The sequence below is a fragment of the Ursus arctos genome, unplaced genomic scaffold (genome assembly GCF_023065955.2).
Source record: "Ursus arctos isolate Adak ecotype North America unplaced genomic scaffold, UrsArc2.0 scaffold_21, whole genome shotgun sequence".
Classification (NCBI taxonomy): domain Eukaryota; kingdom Metazoa; phylum Chordata; class Mammalia; order Carnivora; family Ursidae; genus Ursus; species Ursus arctos.
The window spans coordinates 38,573,384-38,590,699 of record NW_026622886.1 but is presented as its reverse complement, the minus strand read 5'-3'; the positions used below and the strand labels follow the sequence as shown (position 1 = coordinate 38,590,699).

Here is a 17,316-nt window from a genome sequence, read left to right as displayed (position 1 = left end):
TTTGCTCCTGACACACCCCATTATTTCTTTTGTTTTAGAAGTTATCACATTGTAATCGTCTTTTTATTTCTTTGTCTCTCTCATTAGATGATACACTTCTTGAGGTTGGGGGCTCTATCTATCTTGCTATTGAATTCCCACTTTCTAACATAGTGCTTGGCATATGGTTAGAGGGACACATATATGAAATAGAGACACAGGAGGGCACAGTACAGAAGCCCAGGCCCCACAGCTAAGTGAGTGGTTATGGGAATGGAAGGCATCTGATAAGTATTGTATCACAGTAGAGAAGGCATAAGGTCTAGGTCCAGACAGACCTCGATTTGAGTTACAGCTCTCGGTCTTACTACACGCATCCTTGATAATGTTTTATAAGCTTTCTGAGCCTTACTTTCCTCATCTGTAAGATGGAAAGAATGATCTCTATCTTCTAGTGTGACTAGAAATCATTTCAAATGCCTGGCAGATAGCAGGTACTTTTAGCTTATTTGTGTTTTAAAGGTAATATGTTACTGGCAATATTAATATAAAGAGACACCTTATTCCTTGATTTGTTACTCGTTCTTGTAACAAATGAAGTAAATGGTGTAGGTGTCCATTTAAAAAAAATTTGAGAAGGGTAAATTTTACAGAAAATAGTAAATATTTACATGTAAACAGTTAATGTAAATAATTACAGAAGTCTACTTATTAAAACTAAAGTTTTTATATCCTTCAGCAAGGATGAAAATTTATTCAAATGATTTGGCTCCTAATTACCTTTCATTTGTTCTGAAGATCTCTTTTAAGAAAGAAAAATGCAAAAAGAAAATATGAAAAAGGGCTCTTGAAACCACATTGAATTATGACTTTGAATTTGGATATTTTTGACTCGTGAATAGCTAAGTAAGTCCATCCGCTGCCCCATTATGGAGAACAATTTGGCTCTTCTCCAGGCAGGCACTTACCTGTCCGCCCAACTGCATCTATCTGGTTCTTTAGGGACCCGCTGACCGAGGCGATCACAATCTGGTACTGTTCCCCAGCCTCCAGCCTGTGGAATGTGTGCTCTGAGACGTGTTTGGAGATAGTCTGAGACTCAACCTTTTGATTCTGCCTGAACGCTGACACTGTGTAGGAATCAACATCGCCCCCCCCAGGAGTCCAGTTGACTGTCAGGCTGTCTGTCGCCCCATTGGGAGAAACGTGAATATTTTTGACAGCGCTTGGAACTAAAAAGGAAAATAAATTTAAAAGTCATCACTTAGAGAATGAACTGTGGAAATGTTCAACCAAAACTGTCATGCTTCTTATATTTTGGCATGTACTAAAAGAATTCACATTCATATATTGGTACCATTTTTCTTGGACTTTTCTGCCTGAACTGAATTTGATCGGGGAAATTTAGGGGGACATCGAAGCCAGCAAGCAGAAGTGAAGGATGCCGGCAGTAGAGAGAGGGGCTAGTTAGAGTGCCTTGGTCCAAGTCTTGGTTTCCTCATTTACTAGCTGGGGGACTATAGGCAAATTACTTACCCTCTGTCAGTTTCAGTTTCCTCATCAGAAAAATAGCAATTACAGTAATAGTGCCCAGCCCACAGAGTTGTGAGGATTGAACAAAATGTCCACATAAAGTGCTTTGCCGTGGGTTTGGTTCATGGTAAACTGTCAATAAACCTTAACGATCATAACAACATTCCTAACAGAGTTCCAACGGAAACCCAGCCAACAGAGTTATTTTTATTTAATCGACGTGCCTCACAAGCACCAGCTACTCACATCCACCCAACGCTATTTCTCTGAAAGCTTTCTACCCTACATTGTGCTTTACTGTTGTCAATCCAGCTTGGACAACATCATGGTCACCATCAAGATAACCTCGCTTCTTGCCATCTCCCTTTCACCCTGACACCCTCAACCCAAACGCCTGGCTACCCAACATGCTAAACACACCACCACGTCTACCAAGTTCAAGAGCCACATTTCAAATTACCTGTGAAGCCCTCAATGAAGGCCGACTGCTGCACTTCTCCACTGATGGTCAAGACAAGAATTTTATACTGGCGCCCTGGCGTCAGGGAGGTGAATCGATACTCAGTTGCGGTATTTACGAGGTGAAAAGGAGGAAATACTTTCATATCGTTGAAGAGCAGCTGGATCTCATATTGGTCGACGTCCCCATCAGCTCGTGACCAAGTCACCAGAAGGTCCTCAGTGCTCCTATTCCGCAATGTTAGATCCCTAACGGGCTCTGGGACTAGGGAGGAATATGAGAAGACACTTCAGGAAAGTGACTGATCAAAGTTTACCTACACAATAATTTATGAATCACATTCAAGGAACTGGCAAACATCTCTCTTCCCCAAATAAACCACTTGAACTACTTCATGCATAATTAAATAAGAAAAATTGGAAGCAACTATTAAAATTGCAATTTTTTTCCTGACATAAATCTTCTATGCTAAGTGTTGGTAGAATATAATTAAAAAATGAATTATGACCTCAATCATAAGATAAAACAAGATGTCTAGAACTTCAAATGCCACAATGCAGGAGGACAGGGAAGAAAAATGGGACCATTGGCCTTCTTGCTCTCCAACTGTGCTTGCTTTTATCTACCAATAAATATTCTGTAATTATAGGTCATGGCTTGGCTAAATGATATTAGCTCCAAGCGAAACTGGGAATGCAATTTACTGATCAGGAAGCAGAGAGAATTCAAGGTTCAGATATTTTATTTACTTGACCTTCAAGTCCCAACCAGTCATCAGATTTTACAATCTTTCCACTTACTTGTTCTTCCATTCCCTTGTTCACTGGCTTCATATTGTCCACTTCTTGTACTAACAGTGACGCTGTACAACCGTCCAGGGACTAACTTAACAAATATACATTCGTTTTCAGTCTTGGGAATGCTTTTGGTTTGAATGAAGTTGTTTTTGTTTTTAATGGTGACTTCATAGTGATCAAAGTCTCCAGTAGCGTGCACCCAGGATACCTTTAAATAGTCACTCCTGGCCGAGTTGCTAACACTGACTCCCTGAACCTTATCAGGCACTGAAAAAGAGAACAGAGAACAGCTGAAGATTTAGTGAGTCTAAGGGAGTAATTAAGCACAGATGACAACCTGGGACAGTGAAGGTAAGTGAGTAGATTTTTTTTGGTGGGCATTTAAAAGAAAAGTTTTAGACCTTAGATCACACGTTTCCAGAGGGGAAAGACTGTTACACTACTTGAAGTGATTAAATCGATCTTTTAACAGAACCTGATGAATTAATTCTAATCTCGTTTCTTGCCTACACAAAATGTCATGTACAAGATGGAACATTAAATATGATAACTAATGATTAATATGAATTGATGGCAATGATATTAATAATTCCAACATACCTTAGTGACTCAAGATGTGATAAAAGTTACCAAGAAGAGTATAAACAATCCAAAAGAAAAATGGAAGAAGATGAAACACATAATTAATACATGAAGAGATGTCTAACATCAATGGTAATCAAGGAAATGCAAGTCAAGACCACGGCAAAATACCATTTTATATCCATATGTTTGGCAAAATTTAAAAACCTGGTAAGACCAAGTATGAGACAGGACGCCCAACCATGGGACAGTAGATGAATGGACTGGTATATATATACAGTGAGCTTATATAGCAGTCATAATTAATTTCTTTTTAACTCAAAATGCAAAAATATGGATTTTTGACTTTAACATCAAAACACAAAATATAAGTGAATCTTATCAATATAATATTAAGTGAAAAACGAAGTCTCAGGACATTACATACCGCATAAAATAACCTTTTTAAAAATAATGTTAGAACAGCTAAAATTTTTTAAAACCCGTGATTTTAGGACTACATAAATACTAAAACTATGCAAGATGAAAGGCAAGATGAGAGATGAAAATAGGAGTCAAGAGGATGGCTACCTTGGGGTGGATCAGTGAGGTGGGAACCACATGATTTGACACAGATCATTGTCAAGGTTCTAGCTTTTATTTTGGGTAGTGGTTTCTCATGTGCCTATTAAATTATTAAAAATGATTAATTAAATGCCTACACTAAATTGGAAGACTAAAAAATAAATAAAAGTGACAAAACATGGTTTCTTGAACCAAGAATTATGATTAATCCAATTTTGTACACCTGAGGATCCCCCAATAATGTGTGCCTCTGGTTTTTCTCTCAACCAATCTATCAATTGATCAATCAAGTAGACAAAGCCCATGTCCAAATCTTCTCTTCCATTTTCCCTCAAAGCATGAAAGGACCCATAAATTTCAATATTTTGGAATCTAAGGATATTTTCCATGATGCTTCTCACATCTTCAAGTTGCATTTTATTGTCTTTTGTTGGTGTATGTGTACTGGTTAGTTTTTGTATTAGAATATATCTCACTGCAGATATGGAGCCAGGACAGATATGCTTTCTTCAAGATATTTACCTGAACCAATTACAATGTAGCTAGAATTTAATCATCACAAAATAAAGGAAAAGAAATTCCGAAGTTTTTATGCATGGGCTAAGTAAGAAAAGTCAATGACCCAGGCAATTTATTCAAGACAAAGCAACTATTACAGGAAGAAAAACCAGACTACATACGTTGCTGTCAATAAGGGGCTCTCCAGGTGGAATTGGAGGTAATTTGTGAGACCTGCCTTGCTGCATGATGAGATGATGTGATACAGAATTAGAAATATTGATATTTTCACCCAAAGTGTAGAACAAAAGCATTAGAAAAGGAAAAGGGCTTTGACACAATCAGCCAAAATCAAGAAGACAGCATCTCAGACACAACTCTATAGCTAAACTGATTTGTTGGGGGCAATGGATTGCCTTGATTAGTCATGCATCAAATCCAAGTTCATGCTGGTAAAGAGTCAAGAAGGTGCTTTGAGTAAAGGATCATTTTTCTTGCATTTAAAAACAATCTTAGCAAAAGGCTTGCAATATGAAAGTCAGATGGATAGGAAACATTGATGAGTTGACACAGAGGGGAACCAAGGCATTAGCAGGATGACATATCCTTTGATTCCGGTGATTTTTAGGTTCCAAGTTGATCAACATAAGACACTGACATAAGGCTGCTTCATAAATGGAAATCTACTTTTCAGATCTCAGGCATTATTGTGATGATCAGTATAATTAGGTTTTAAATCATTTGAGGGTAGGGAATAGCTGTTTACATCCCCACCAGTGTTTTCAGGGATAGCATGACGTAATGGAAATAGTACTGGACCTAGGTTGAGGTTGATTACTGGTCAGCCATGTGAGCTTGGAAATGCTAAGTTTGTCTCTGGGACTTTATCTCCAAATGAGATGGGATTAGATCAATCTATGGACACCTTCAATGTCAGCATGCTGTAGCAATGTAAATCAGTGGTTCTTAACCTTTTTTGAGGTCATAGAAACTTTGAGAATCTGATAAGAGCTACCCACTCACTCCCCAAAGAAACACACATGCCTTTCCTATCTGCAACAACTTCATGGACAGTTCTGGGGGTTATGACATTCCTAAGGTTTACCCATGGAGCACTAGCTAAAAACTGCTGATCTAAGTGATTTCTGATTATGAATTCATTAAACATTTATTGAGTGCCTACTGGATTCCAGACCCTGTGCTAGGTAGTAGGATGATGTCAATTGCCCTGATCCTCATGGAAAAAATAAAATTTTTTTCATAGTTTTAGATTTTTATAAGGTCTTTAAGTTCAGAAGATGATTGGCTAATTCTTGCATTCAACAGCAATAAAATTATGGGTGCTTATATGGGCCATGTATTGAGAGAAACACAAAAAAGATATGGTTCCTGATGTCAAGGCAATCACAGAGGGAGAGATGCAAATGACTGCACTGAATACTAAATGTCTCCTAGAAGAAAATGAATGGGAACGTAGAGGGACACACGACACAGCTGTGAGTACTAAGCATGATGGAGTTAAGTGGATAGAGCAGCAAGGTAGGAGACCCATTATACATTTAAGTAATAAGAACTTATGTTCAGGCTATTGGCAAGAAAAGCAAAATAAAGACATATCAGTGACAAATTTTGTGGGAGGTTAATTAGCAGACCTTAGCAAAGGATACCACGTGTCAAAAGTGATTTTGAAATTTTCAGTGTAGGTGAGTGTGAATACACTTTGGTTTTGGAAATCCAACAAATTCTTTTTTTTTTTTTACAGTATTTCTTTTAACTTCTTTTTTGTTATTATTTTTTTCCGGTTTTACTGAGAAGTAATTGACATATATCACTATATAAAATTTAAGACATATAGCATGATGGTTTCATTTACATACATTATGAAATGATTGACACAATTGGTTCAGCCAACATCCATCCGCTCATATGGATATAATAAAAAGAAAGAAGGAAAGAAAAAAGGATAAAAATATTCTTAAAATGATGATAACTCTTATGATTTAATCTCTTAACAACTTTCTTATATATCACACAGCAGTGTTAGCTATAGTCATCATGGGGCACATCACATCCCCAGCTCTTATTTATCTTATAACTGGAACTTCGTACCTGTTCACCATCTTCCTTCAGGTCCTCCTTCCCCCATTCTCTGCCTCTCTGCCTTTTTCTATGAGTTTGTTTTTGCTTTAGTTTTAGATTCTACAGGTAAGTTAGGTCATAGAGTATTTTTCTTTCTCTTTCTGACTTATTTCAGTTAACATAATGCCTTCAAGATCCATCCATGTTGCAGCAAATGCTAAAATTTCCTCATTTTTATGGCTGAATACTATTCTATTGCATAGATATACCACAACTTCTTTATCCATTCATCCATGGATGAACACTTAGATTGTTTCCATGTCCTGGCTACCGTAAACAATGCTGCTGTGAACCAAAGGGTGCAGATATCTTCATGAGCTAATGATTTTGTTTCCTTTGGATATAGTCCCAGAAGTGGAATGGTTGGATCATGTGGTAGTTTTTAATTTTTTGAGGATCTTCCATACTGTTTTCCTTAGTAGCTATACCAATTTACACCCCCAATAGTGCACAAGTGTTGCCTTTTCTCTGTGTCCATGCCAGCATCTGTTATCTCTTTGTCTTTTGATGATGGCCATTCTAACAGGCAAGAGGAAATATCACATTGTGGTTTTAATTTGCATTTTCCTAATGACTAGTGACGCTGACTATCTTTTCATGTATGTGTTGGCCTTTTGTACATCTTCTTTAGAGAAATGATTATTCAGGTTCTTCACCCATTTTTTTTTAAAGATTTTATTTATTTATTTGACAGAGAGAGAGACAGCCAGCGAGAGAGGGAACACAAGTAGGGGGAGTGGGAGAGGAAGAAGCAGGCTCACAGCAGAGGAGCCTGATGTGGGGCTTGATCCCGTAACGCCGGGATCACGCCCTGAGCCGAAGGCAGACGCTTAACCACTGTGCCACCCAGGCGCCCCTCTTCACCCATTTTTAAAATATGGTTATTTACTTTTTTTGCTATTGAATTGTATGAGTTCTTTATATTTTAGATATTAACCACAACTTTGGATATTAACTCATTATCACATATATGGTTTGCAAATATTTTTTTCCCATTCCATAAGTTGTTTCTTCACTTTGCCAAAGGTTTCTTTTGCTGTGCAGAATCTTTTTAATTTGATGTAGTCCCACTTGCTTGTCTTTGATTTTTTTGCTTATGCTTTATGTGTCATATCCAAAAAATCACCACCAAGATCCATGTCAAAATACTTTCTTCCTATGTTTTCTTCTAGGAGTTCCATATTTTTAGATCTTATATTAAACTTTATTTCTTTTTTTTTTAAAGATTTTTTAATTTATTTATTCGACAGGATAGAGACAGCCAGCTAGAGAGGGAACACAAGCAGGGGGAGTGGGAGAGGAAGAAGCAGGCTCATAGCGGAAGAGCCTGATGTGGGGCTCGATCCCACAACGCCGGGATCATGCCCTGAGCCGAAGGCAGACGCTTAACCGCTGTGCCACCCAGGCGCCCCTAGATCTTATATTAAACTTTAATTCGTTTCATAAACAAATGGATTTAATTCATTTTGAGTTAATTTTTGTGAATGGTGTAAGATAGGAATCCAGTTTAATTCTTTAAATGTGCATATTCAATTATCTCAGTACATTTATTGAAGAGACTATCTTTTCTATGTTGAGTGGTCTTAAGTCCCTTGTCAAAAAAACCCTGACATTTTTAAATGCAAGTATCAACCCATAGCTCAGGAGGAAAGACTTGACAAAATATTAATGTCAACCTTAAGCAGAAATCTCAGATGTAAACCCCAAAAGCATAAGTACATTGGGAAAATGGTAGCCGTCTAAATTTAGTTCTTTCCAGAACATCGAAGACCTGACATTCACTGCCTTTGGTAAGATTTTGCTCCTGGTCCCAGAACAATGAAGGTTCACATTTTCACCTTGTGTGAAAAAGAATGCACAGTGGACTTTGACCAAATAGACATTTCAGGAAGGATTTGAGGACGGAGAACTTCGTAGGCTGTGGAGCCATTCAGAACTGGGTTTAAATACAGAAATGCCCTGGCTGTTTAAGTTAAACAGTTGAGCAAGTTATTTATCCTCCCCGAACCTCAATTTCCTGATCTGCAAAGTGGGAATAAGGACAACGACCTCCATAAGGAAATTGAGAGAATTAAGTTAGTTAACATACATAAAGTCAGTGTCTATCAACCAAAAAGTACTCCCTGAACAGAAAACACATGTTACTATCTTTGAATATAATATGAATTCTAGCCATGAAAGTGGTGTTCATCTTACTTTAAAGGAAACATTTGCTCACACAAGGAGTTTCTAGGGTCAAAATTTGAAGACCCCGTCACAATTCTGTGACCTCGACAGCCTTTAACCCTATCATTACAGAATCGTTGCAGATCTGATGCCCTGAGCCACATAGCCAGCCACTTCTTTTTTTCTCCTTCTTTTTCTTTCTTTTTAAGATTTTATTGATTTATTTGACACAGAGAGAGAGAGAGCACAAGCAGGGGGAGCAGTAGGCAGACGGAGAGGGAGAAGCAGACTCCCCGCTGAGCAAGGGGCCCGATGTGGGGCTCCATCCCAGGACCCTGGGATCATGACCTGAGCTAAAGGCAGACACTTAACCGACTGAGCCGCCCAGGCGCCCCTAGCTAGCCGCTTCTTACAGAGTCTGGCTCTCCTAAGAGCCTTACCTGTTCGCTCCTGGCTGAAGGAATGGTTTTCATACTTGCCGCTCCTTGTAGTTATGGTCACATTGTAGAGGCGGCCTGGAGTAAGGGAGCTGAAGGAACATTCGCTGACAGACTTGGCAATAACCAGGGACTGAACGACCTTGCTGCCGTGAGAGAGTGTCACCACATAGTTATCCACATCTCCAGGAGCCGGCAGCCACGAAATGCTCAGGTAGTCATTGCGACCAGAATTGTTGACCGTCACTCCACTCACACTGGAAGGTACTGGGATTTAAAGAGGGGGAGAAAATTTAAAAAAGAAAGCACAGTCAAAAGTCTGGCGTCATCTACCGCGGTCAACAAAAACAGTGTGGACTCAGGAGATCTCGTCTGATTACCTAAGAGGTCAAAGACGTGTGAGGATTTCACTTTTGCTTCTGGAAGCTGAGTGTTCTTAGATCGGGCTAACCCAAATAAAAATGCAAGGAGGTCTTTTGGGTGCCTCATAAATATAAGGATGCCACTATTGCATTTTTATGGTGTTGCTGTTTGCAAAGAATTTTAAGTGGAGGCATTTTTATGTGAATGTGTCAGGAGGTTCCCTCTGTAGGAAAAGGAACAAACATAACAACCCAGATGAATCAGCTTGAACCAAACTCATCAATAAGCAAAGATGTTTGAAGGGAAAGATGCAAAATGCCATACCTTTTCTAAAGAGCTTAGACTTTGGGATAGCTTTGATCTTACGATGAAGTCATTTATTCCTGGGGAGTCTAATTTACAGGAGAGGTGTTGCATCTGTCCTTTATAAAGCATTTCCTGCCCTCTAGTGGCAAGAAATAAACCTAAAAGCCTACCCTGAAAACAACAAATCTGGAGATTGACCCAACAGTGGGCAGAAAGAGCTATTGCGATGATAATGGCCATTATCATTTGCTTATTTTAATTGGGGCTTCGTGCCACAAACATTTATTGAGAACCTACCGTTTGCCACATATACAAAAATGGAAAAGATATGGATGCCTTCAAGGAGCTTCTTGGCTAGAGGCAGTATGCAAATTAGTCATCGTGGTATTGAGTAGTAGTTATACATGTATCAGAAATCAGTGTACAGTAACTAGTATTGCCCGTAGTAAATATCAGAATCAAATCCTGTAGTGTATGTGAGTTGCACTGCTGTTTTCATCATTGGTTCACTACAGCAGCTAAATATTTCCATGTAATTGTCAATATCAGTACATCATATACAATGGACAGGATCCAGCTAGATGACCTCTGAGAATTTCTAATCTAATATGCTCCGACTCTGCGATTTAGTCTTCTTTACACTTTACACTTTTACACCTCAAAGTCTTCTTTACACTTACAAGTACTTGTCCATCACCAACAATTATACATAGCACCATACTGAACAGCTCTGCTAATGTATATGAACGTTTCCTAGACATAAAGTTGAGCATTTCAGCCATAATATTTATATATTGATGTCTTCTTTCCTCCATTCCTCACTCCCTTCCTCCTTTCCTTCCCTTTATTTAACAATCTGTACATCCCTTGGCTGCTCTCAAAAGAATTATGCTTGTTTTTCAAAACTGCCACAAATATTTCCAACTACTAACATTTTATTAGAAAAGATACAATTATCAAATGTTTTGTCAAAAATATAAATTCATGTGTACAAAAAAGCGGACATAAAATTTGTTTTTCCTTTAGAACCAGCATTTTCTCAGGTTGCAACTAGATTTGTTAAGCATATCTTACATTTTTAACTTTAAATATTTTGCTACCCTCTCTAGGCTGGGAGGGTTTATTTATATGTTTCAACCCTATGGAAATAGAAGTGAATAAGAAAACCTTTCAAAACCTTTCAATTATTTCAGCACTGACCAACATTTCAGCTAATCTGAGTAGATGGTAATGATTATCAAGGCTTTAGCCATTGAATGTTTTACAATCTACTGCACACAAAATTTACTAACCTAGGTACATTTCAAAATCTCTAGTTATTGTGTCTCTGTAATTATTCTATTGTGTATTTCCCCCCTTTCCCATGATAATGTTTGCACTCTAAATGTGTTTGAGTAAAATAACTCATGCTTATATTTATACATATTTTGCCCTCTCCTCAAAACCTTACGATCATTCTTCAAAGAATTTCTTGTCTTGTTTTTGCATACTTCTGTTCTATACTGTGGGTCAAATACTGATACCTCTGCTACAATTAAAATAGAGGCATAAAAACAAAGCCCCACTTATTTCAAGTGGTATCAGGAGCCAAACTATGTTAGCATATCACAGTAAGTTAGAAAGCCCTTGACGTATTTTAAAATTTGGGAATTAACTTGTGTGGCAGAATCTGACTAGTTGTTTAGCAAACTATTTCCTTCTCCTCATGGACACACAGCAAGGCTATATTTCCCAGTCTCCCCTGCAGTGAAACATAGCCATTCAACTGTGCTCCCGCCAACGGAACGTGGGGGGAAGTGATGTGTCCACTTGCGGGTCTGGTCATCTTCCCCCACCCCATGACCTCTATTCTCTGGAGAAATGGACAGAGTTCTGAGGACCTAGAGGAAGGAAGAGCCACAGATGGTAGAAGCCTGGATCCCTGAGTAACTGCTCAGGAAAGAACCAACCCATAGAGCTGTCTAATCAGGAATCCCCATGTTGTCTCATTGTGTAAGCAGGAAATAAGTCAGTCTGTTCTGACTAACACAACTGCAACTCACTGGGAAATGGGTGCAAGGCCTTTCTCAACCCTTTGCTCAGCTTTCTTGCTATTTCTCCTAACCTGCTCCGACAGGGATAAATTGTGGGTAAATTACTGGGGATGGATTAGAAACTGGAGGCTTCCAGATGTAAGTTAATGGCAGAGCTAGGACCAGAATCTAGGCCTCCTGATTCCTGAGCTAAGCTTTTTAGTCCCCCATCCCCGATTATGCTGCACCAATGGCTGATGCCAAGAAGTACTAAAAGAGAAGAAAGAAGGTATTGGGAAGAAGGATGTAGGTAATAATGTTAGCTGCCACAGAATGAGAAAAATGGCACATATCAGTGAATTTCTACCAAAACTATGAAATATCTTTTCAATGATTTAGTTGCATTTCTGGGAGAGCTAATGAAGTTAATGTTCCTTGGGCTCATTAAGTAGATAAGATTCATGATTTTAAAAAAGGGACATATCTATAATGCCTGCAGCTGATACCCAGAATCTGAGCATCAGAAATACAGAACGAGCCTGACATCCAACTTATAATCATACAGAATTAAGTAGACAAATTCACTGACCTGATTCTGAGTTCATTAATAATTATCAAGGCTTCTACTGAATGTATTTAATTTTTTTTCTTTCTAAGAAACCGGAACATAAATTTTATATTGTTTATTTGCACTCTTTCTTGGTCTTGCGTAGAAAATTATATTTCCTTCTTTGATGCCAGCCCTGTCTGACACATATGACCTTATGCCACTTGTTTGTTGACTTAGCTCTTTGCCTTGTTTGACTGTGAACTCTCCAAGGTTAGGAAATATTGTTTACGTGGTGTATAGTATTAAGCACTTGTTTAATGTTGCTTCTGAAAAGATATGTGATTCGGGAATTTGACTAACTCAACTTTGGACACAGAGTTGGAGATCAATTCCTTTCTATGTCTTGAAATAAGAATATGAAAGGGAGTGGAATATAGTTTTAAAAAAATCTCATTACTTGTTTACCTTAACTGGGACATAAACATTAAGGAAATCATCAACTGAATGAGGGGATAAGCTTAGGCATTAAATGACCATTATGTTGCCACAAAGGTTTTTCTAGAAGTTCTGACACATTTATGGGAGATTTTAGAAAATTCAGAATTCATTCTCGCCTACCCTCACCCACCCTCCCAATTTCCATTCCTAGGAGAGCAACATGTATGGATAGTTTGTATTGAAGTCTGGCTTCTAGGAAAGTCGAAAGTGGATCTGTTTTTAGGGTGTTTTAAAAAGTCCTAGAATATACTCTGGAGTTTCCATGTGTTCTTCTTACCTGTCCTTCCCTCCACCACCACCTGTCGGGATGAGATCCCGCCGCTTACTGTCGTCACCACCACAGAGTAGAGGCTGCCTGATTTGAGGGAGTGGAAACTGTATCTGCTGGTCTCACTGGAGACACTTTCATTTTTGATGACCACGTTTTCATGGATCAGTAAGACTTGGTAGAACTCTATGTCTCCCAGTGCCTGGGTCCAGTTAGTAAACAGACTGCTAGTTGTTCCTTGGTTGGCCACATACAAGCCAGTCACTTGGGCAGGCACTAGAACACAGTGGACAAAGAGAAGAAAAAAAACAGATGACATTTAGTCACTCTAAAGGAAGTGGAACAAAATGAGTCAAAAATGGAGACAGTCTTAAGGATGTTAAAAATATATCTGTATTTTTTTGCTATAGACTCTCAGCTCTATTTCCTGTGGCAAACTACTCCCATACAGAAGCTGCTTATATAGGAAATCAAAATTACTTCAGATCCATGGATGAGATGATGTGTACCTATAAAGTAGTTTTGAACTTACATTTTCAATAGTGAAGGAATGTTACTTTTGAATGTTGCTTACTTCGTGTGATTTTATCTGTTTTTATCCCATGAGAACCGAGAGCCACGTTACCTACCCGAGGTAGGTTGTTATGGGGTGGTATTGGGAAATCCCTTCAACCTGATGATTAGGTTGTAGTTTAGAAAGCTGGTTACTTCTTTACTGGCACATTCACAAGAGCACCATTATTATTATACATGAAAATGCTACAATAGTATAAATTATATTATCATAAAGTAATAGGAATAATAATAATAATGACAACCATAACAACTAGAGTGATAACTACTGAGTGCCTGCTATGTGCCAGTGATGGACTCTATGGTTTTTAGAAATTACATTATTTGATACTCATTCAAAACTCGATAAATTTGATTTAATCATTCTCTTTACTGAGGAGGAAACCGAAGACCATACTACGTAAGTAACTTAGCCTATTATCAAAGCGCTAACAAATAGTCATCCGAAGTCCGAAGCCTGATCTGTCTAACTTGTGAGCTTGTGTCTTTTTCCTAATCAGCAACTATTGTGATTTCTAACCTACCCATTAAAAAAATCTCTTACATAGATCTTGAAGCTGGCACTTGATCAACATATACCTTCTTTGTGCCTCTTCCCTGAATTATGGTAATTAAAAGAATTGGAACTTTGGCACAATCCTTCTTAGAATTTGTTGACTTTTGGATTAAGATAAATACACTCATGAAAAATTCTACTGTACAGGAATCAGAAGATTCAATTCTCATTCTAAATTTCATATGGAAAGCAAAGGCATTAATACGCCAATAATTTTGAAAAAGAAGAACGAAGTTGGAGATCATCTGATCTCAAGACTTACTAGAAAGCTACAATAATGAAGGCAGTGTGATACTGGCAAAAAGATAGACACATAGATCGATGGAACAGAAATGAGAGTCCAGAAATAGACCAACACATATAGAGTCCATTGATTTTTTATAGAGATGTGAGGGCAGTTTGGTGGAGGAAGAATAGTTTTTTCAACAAAAGGGCTGGAATTATTAGATGATCATATGCAAAGAAATAAATCTTAACCCAAATCTCATACACATAGAAAAATGAACTCAAGATGCATTATGCACCTCAATTAAAAACCCAAAACTATAAAAATTCTAGGAGAAAATCTCCATGATTTTGTGTAAGGCAGAAATTTCTTCAATATGACACCAAAAGCATGGTTCATGACAGAAAAAAACTGAAAAACTGGACACCAAAATAGAAAACTTATGTTCTGTGAAATATACTAATAAATTAATCAAAAGACAAACCACAGTCTGAGAGAAACCATTTCAATACACATTTCTGACAATGGACTAATATCTGGAATATAAAGAATTCTCAAAATTCAATGATAAAAAACAAACAAGCCCATCAAAAAATGGACAAATATTTGAAAATATGTTCTTCCTCAAAGAGGATAACTGAAAGGTAAATAAGCATATGAAAAGATGTTCAAAACCATTAGGCACTAGGGAAAGGCAATGACAACGACATGAGATATCACTACATGCTTATTAGAATGGCTTAAAAAATCTCTTGTAATACCAAGTGCTGTTGACATTATGGAGGAACTGGAAATCTCATATACTGCTGGTGAGAATGTAATATTTTACAACCATTCTGGAAAACAGTTTGGTAGTTTCTTACAAAGTTAAAAATACACTTACCATATGGCCCAGCAATGTGAATGTTGGGAATGATGAAAATGATCTTAAGACTAAAAGAGTTCCTCAGACTTCCAATTCCTGCAGTATAGGGGGCTTCATACCCCCAATAAACACAACTACATGTGTTGGATAAAATATAAAAATGTAAATGTATGAGTGAGTTGACAAGAATGTAAAGAATTCTCAGGGAATTCTCACTTAAGAGTAAGTGATAGGTAATCGGTTCACTGAAGCATACTTTCATCATGAGGACATCTTTCAAACATAAATTTAAGCTTTGATTTTACAGCTTTGCAGGATCTGTGAAATAGAAGGTAAAGGGTAGGACTTTCCCAAACTAAGGAACCTCACAGGTGACCCTGAATAACATTGGATCCTGAAAGGTTACATTGTAAGTGTAACTGAAATAAATGCTCCCTCTCTGCTTCTCATGTCACCCCAGCCTCCTTGGCACTGGGTGGAGAAAAAAAATTCCCCTGAGAATTCATAACCTCAAAACAGTTTCAGTGACTTTGCAACCCAAATTCATAAAACCTGGGTGATCAAAAAACCTCAAGTTGACAGTTTAGATTAAAATGGGTCTGCGTTGATTGCAGTCCTGTGCATCTCAAAGAATCAAATGAAAAGAAAATTCTTTCTAAAACCTACCTTTAAACAAGGTGTCAAAGAATTCCCACAGAGTAAGTTTCCAAGGTATATGAGTTTACAGTGAAAAATCACAAACACTTAAGGAAGTAAAACACCATGAGCAAAAGGCAGCAAACTCAATTGACAACAGGATTGAACTCCTGAAGATTTCAGGTATTTTAATTATTAGACATAGAAGGTAAAATAAAAATGGCTTATTTACTGATAGGAATAACAGAGGATAATGGAAATATGACTAAAGAGCAACAGAGCACAAAACAGATTTGGAAAGAGAGCCAAAAAGAATGTCCGAAAGTGAAGAAATTAACAATTAAAACTTAAAACTCAATGGATGGATTTAAAAAAGATTGGCCAGTGCTAAAGAAAGAATTAAGGAACTAAAACACAGGGCTTGAGGAAATTATTCTGACTATAGCCCAGAGAACAAATACAAATGGAAAATATGAAAAAAAAAATAGATATTCTAAACTACCAGAAGGAGAACAGAGAGGGATTAGAGAAAAGGTAAGAGACACTATCAGAGAGTTAATGGCTGAGAATTTCCAGGGTTGATGAAAGATAATAATCTGCAAGTACAGAAATCATCATGATCTCAAGCAAGATAAAGAAGTCTATATGTAGGTTATTACTATAAACAACAGAACATCAAAGCCAAAGAGTAAATCTTAAAAGCAGTCATAGTAAACAGATTACCCAGAGAGAAGGAGAAATTAAACTAACACCTGACTTTTCAACAGCAAGAATAAATGCCAGAAAGACTACAATAATAACTTCAATGTGTTTCTTTCTTTCTTTCTTTCTTTCTTTCTTTCTTTCTTTCTTTCTTTCTTTCTTTCTTTCTTTTCTTTTCTCTTTCTCTCTCTCTCTTTCTCTCTCTTTCTTCCTCTTTCTTCCTCTTTCTCTTTCTTTCTTTCTTTCTTTCTTTCTTTCTTTCTCTTTCTCTCTTTCTCTCTTTCTTTCTTTTCTTTCTTTCTTTCTTTCTTTCTTTCTTTCTTTCTTTCTTTCTTTTTCTTTCTTTCTTTCTGAAAAGAACATAGAATTGTAACCCAGTGAAAATATCTTTCAAGATTGAGAGCTATATAAAGACATAAACAGAAAAACAAAAGTGTAAAGAGTTTGTCCCTAAAAATGCTAATAAAGAAATCTGGGGGTGCCTGGGTGGCTCAGTTGGTTAAGCGTCTGCTTTTGGCTCAGGTCGTGATCTTGGAGTCCTGAGATTGAGTACCGCATCGGGCTCCCTGCTCATCAGGTTTCCTCTCCCTCTGCCCCTCCCCTACT

General features: G+C 37.6%; 2 protein-coding genes across 5 annotated transcripts in view; one reads left to right on the top strand and one right to left on the bottom strand.

Annotated features, from left to right (window-relative positions):
- PTPRB (protein tyrosine phosphatase receptor type B) overlaps nucleotides 1-17,316 on the bottom strand; it is a 110,530-nt gene that overhangs the window by 46,259 nt on the left and 46,955 nt on the right. For 3 of the 4 annotated variants that reach the window (XM_026500029.4, XM_044384589.3, XM_026500031.4), the window contains 5 exons: nucleotides 13,162-13,428; nucleotides 9,159-9,422; nucleotides 2,773-3,036; nucleotides 1,973-2,236; nucleotides 948-1,211 (listed from right to left, as the gene is read on the bottom strand). In XM_026500029.4, coding sequence (XP_026355814.2) covers nucleotides 948-1,211; nucleotides 1,973-2,236; nucleotides 2,773-3,036; nucleotides 9,159-9,422; nucleotides 13,162-13,428 — 1,323 coding nt within the window. The remainder of the gene's footprint in view (nucleotides 1-947; nucleotides 1,212-1,972; nucleotides 2,237-2,772; nucleotides 3,037-9,158; nucleotides 9,423-13,161; nucleotides 13,429-17,316) is intronic. The other variant, XM_026500030.4, reaches the window with a different exon arrangement.
- The window catches only part of KCNMB4 (potassium calcium-activated channel subfamily M regulatory beta subunit 4), a 161,724-nt gene that overhangs the window by 129,868 nt on the left and 14,540 nt on the right, over nucleotides 1-17,316 (top strand). The gene's annotated exons all lie outside the window — the stretch shown is intronic.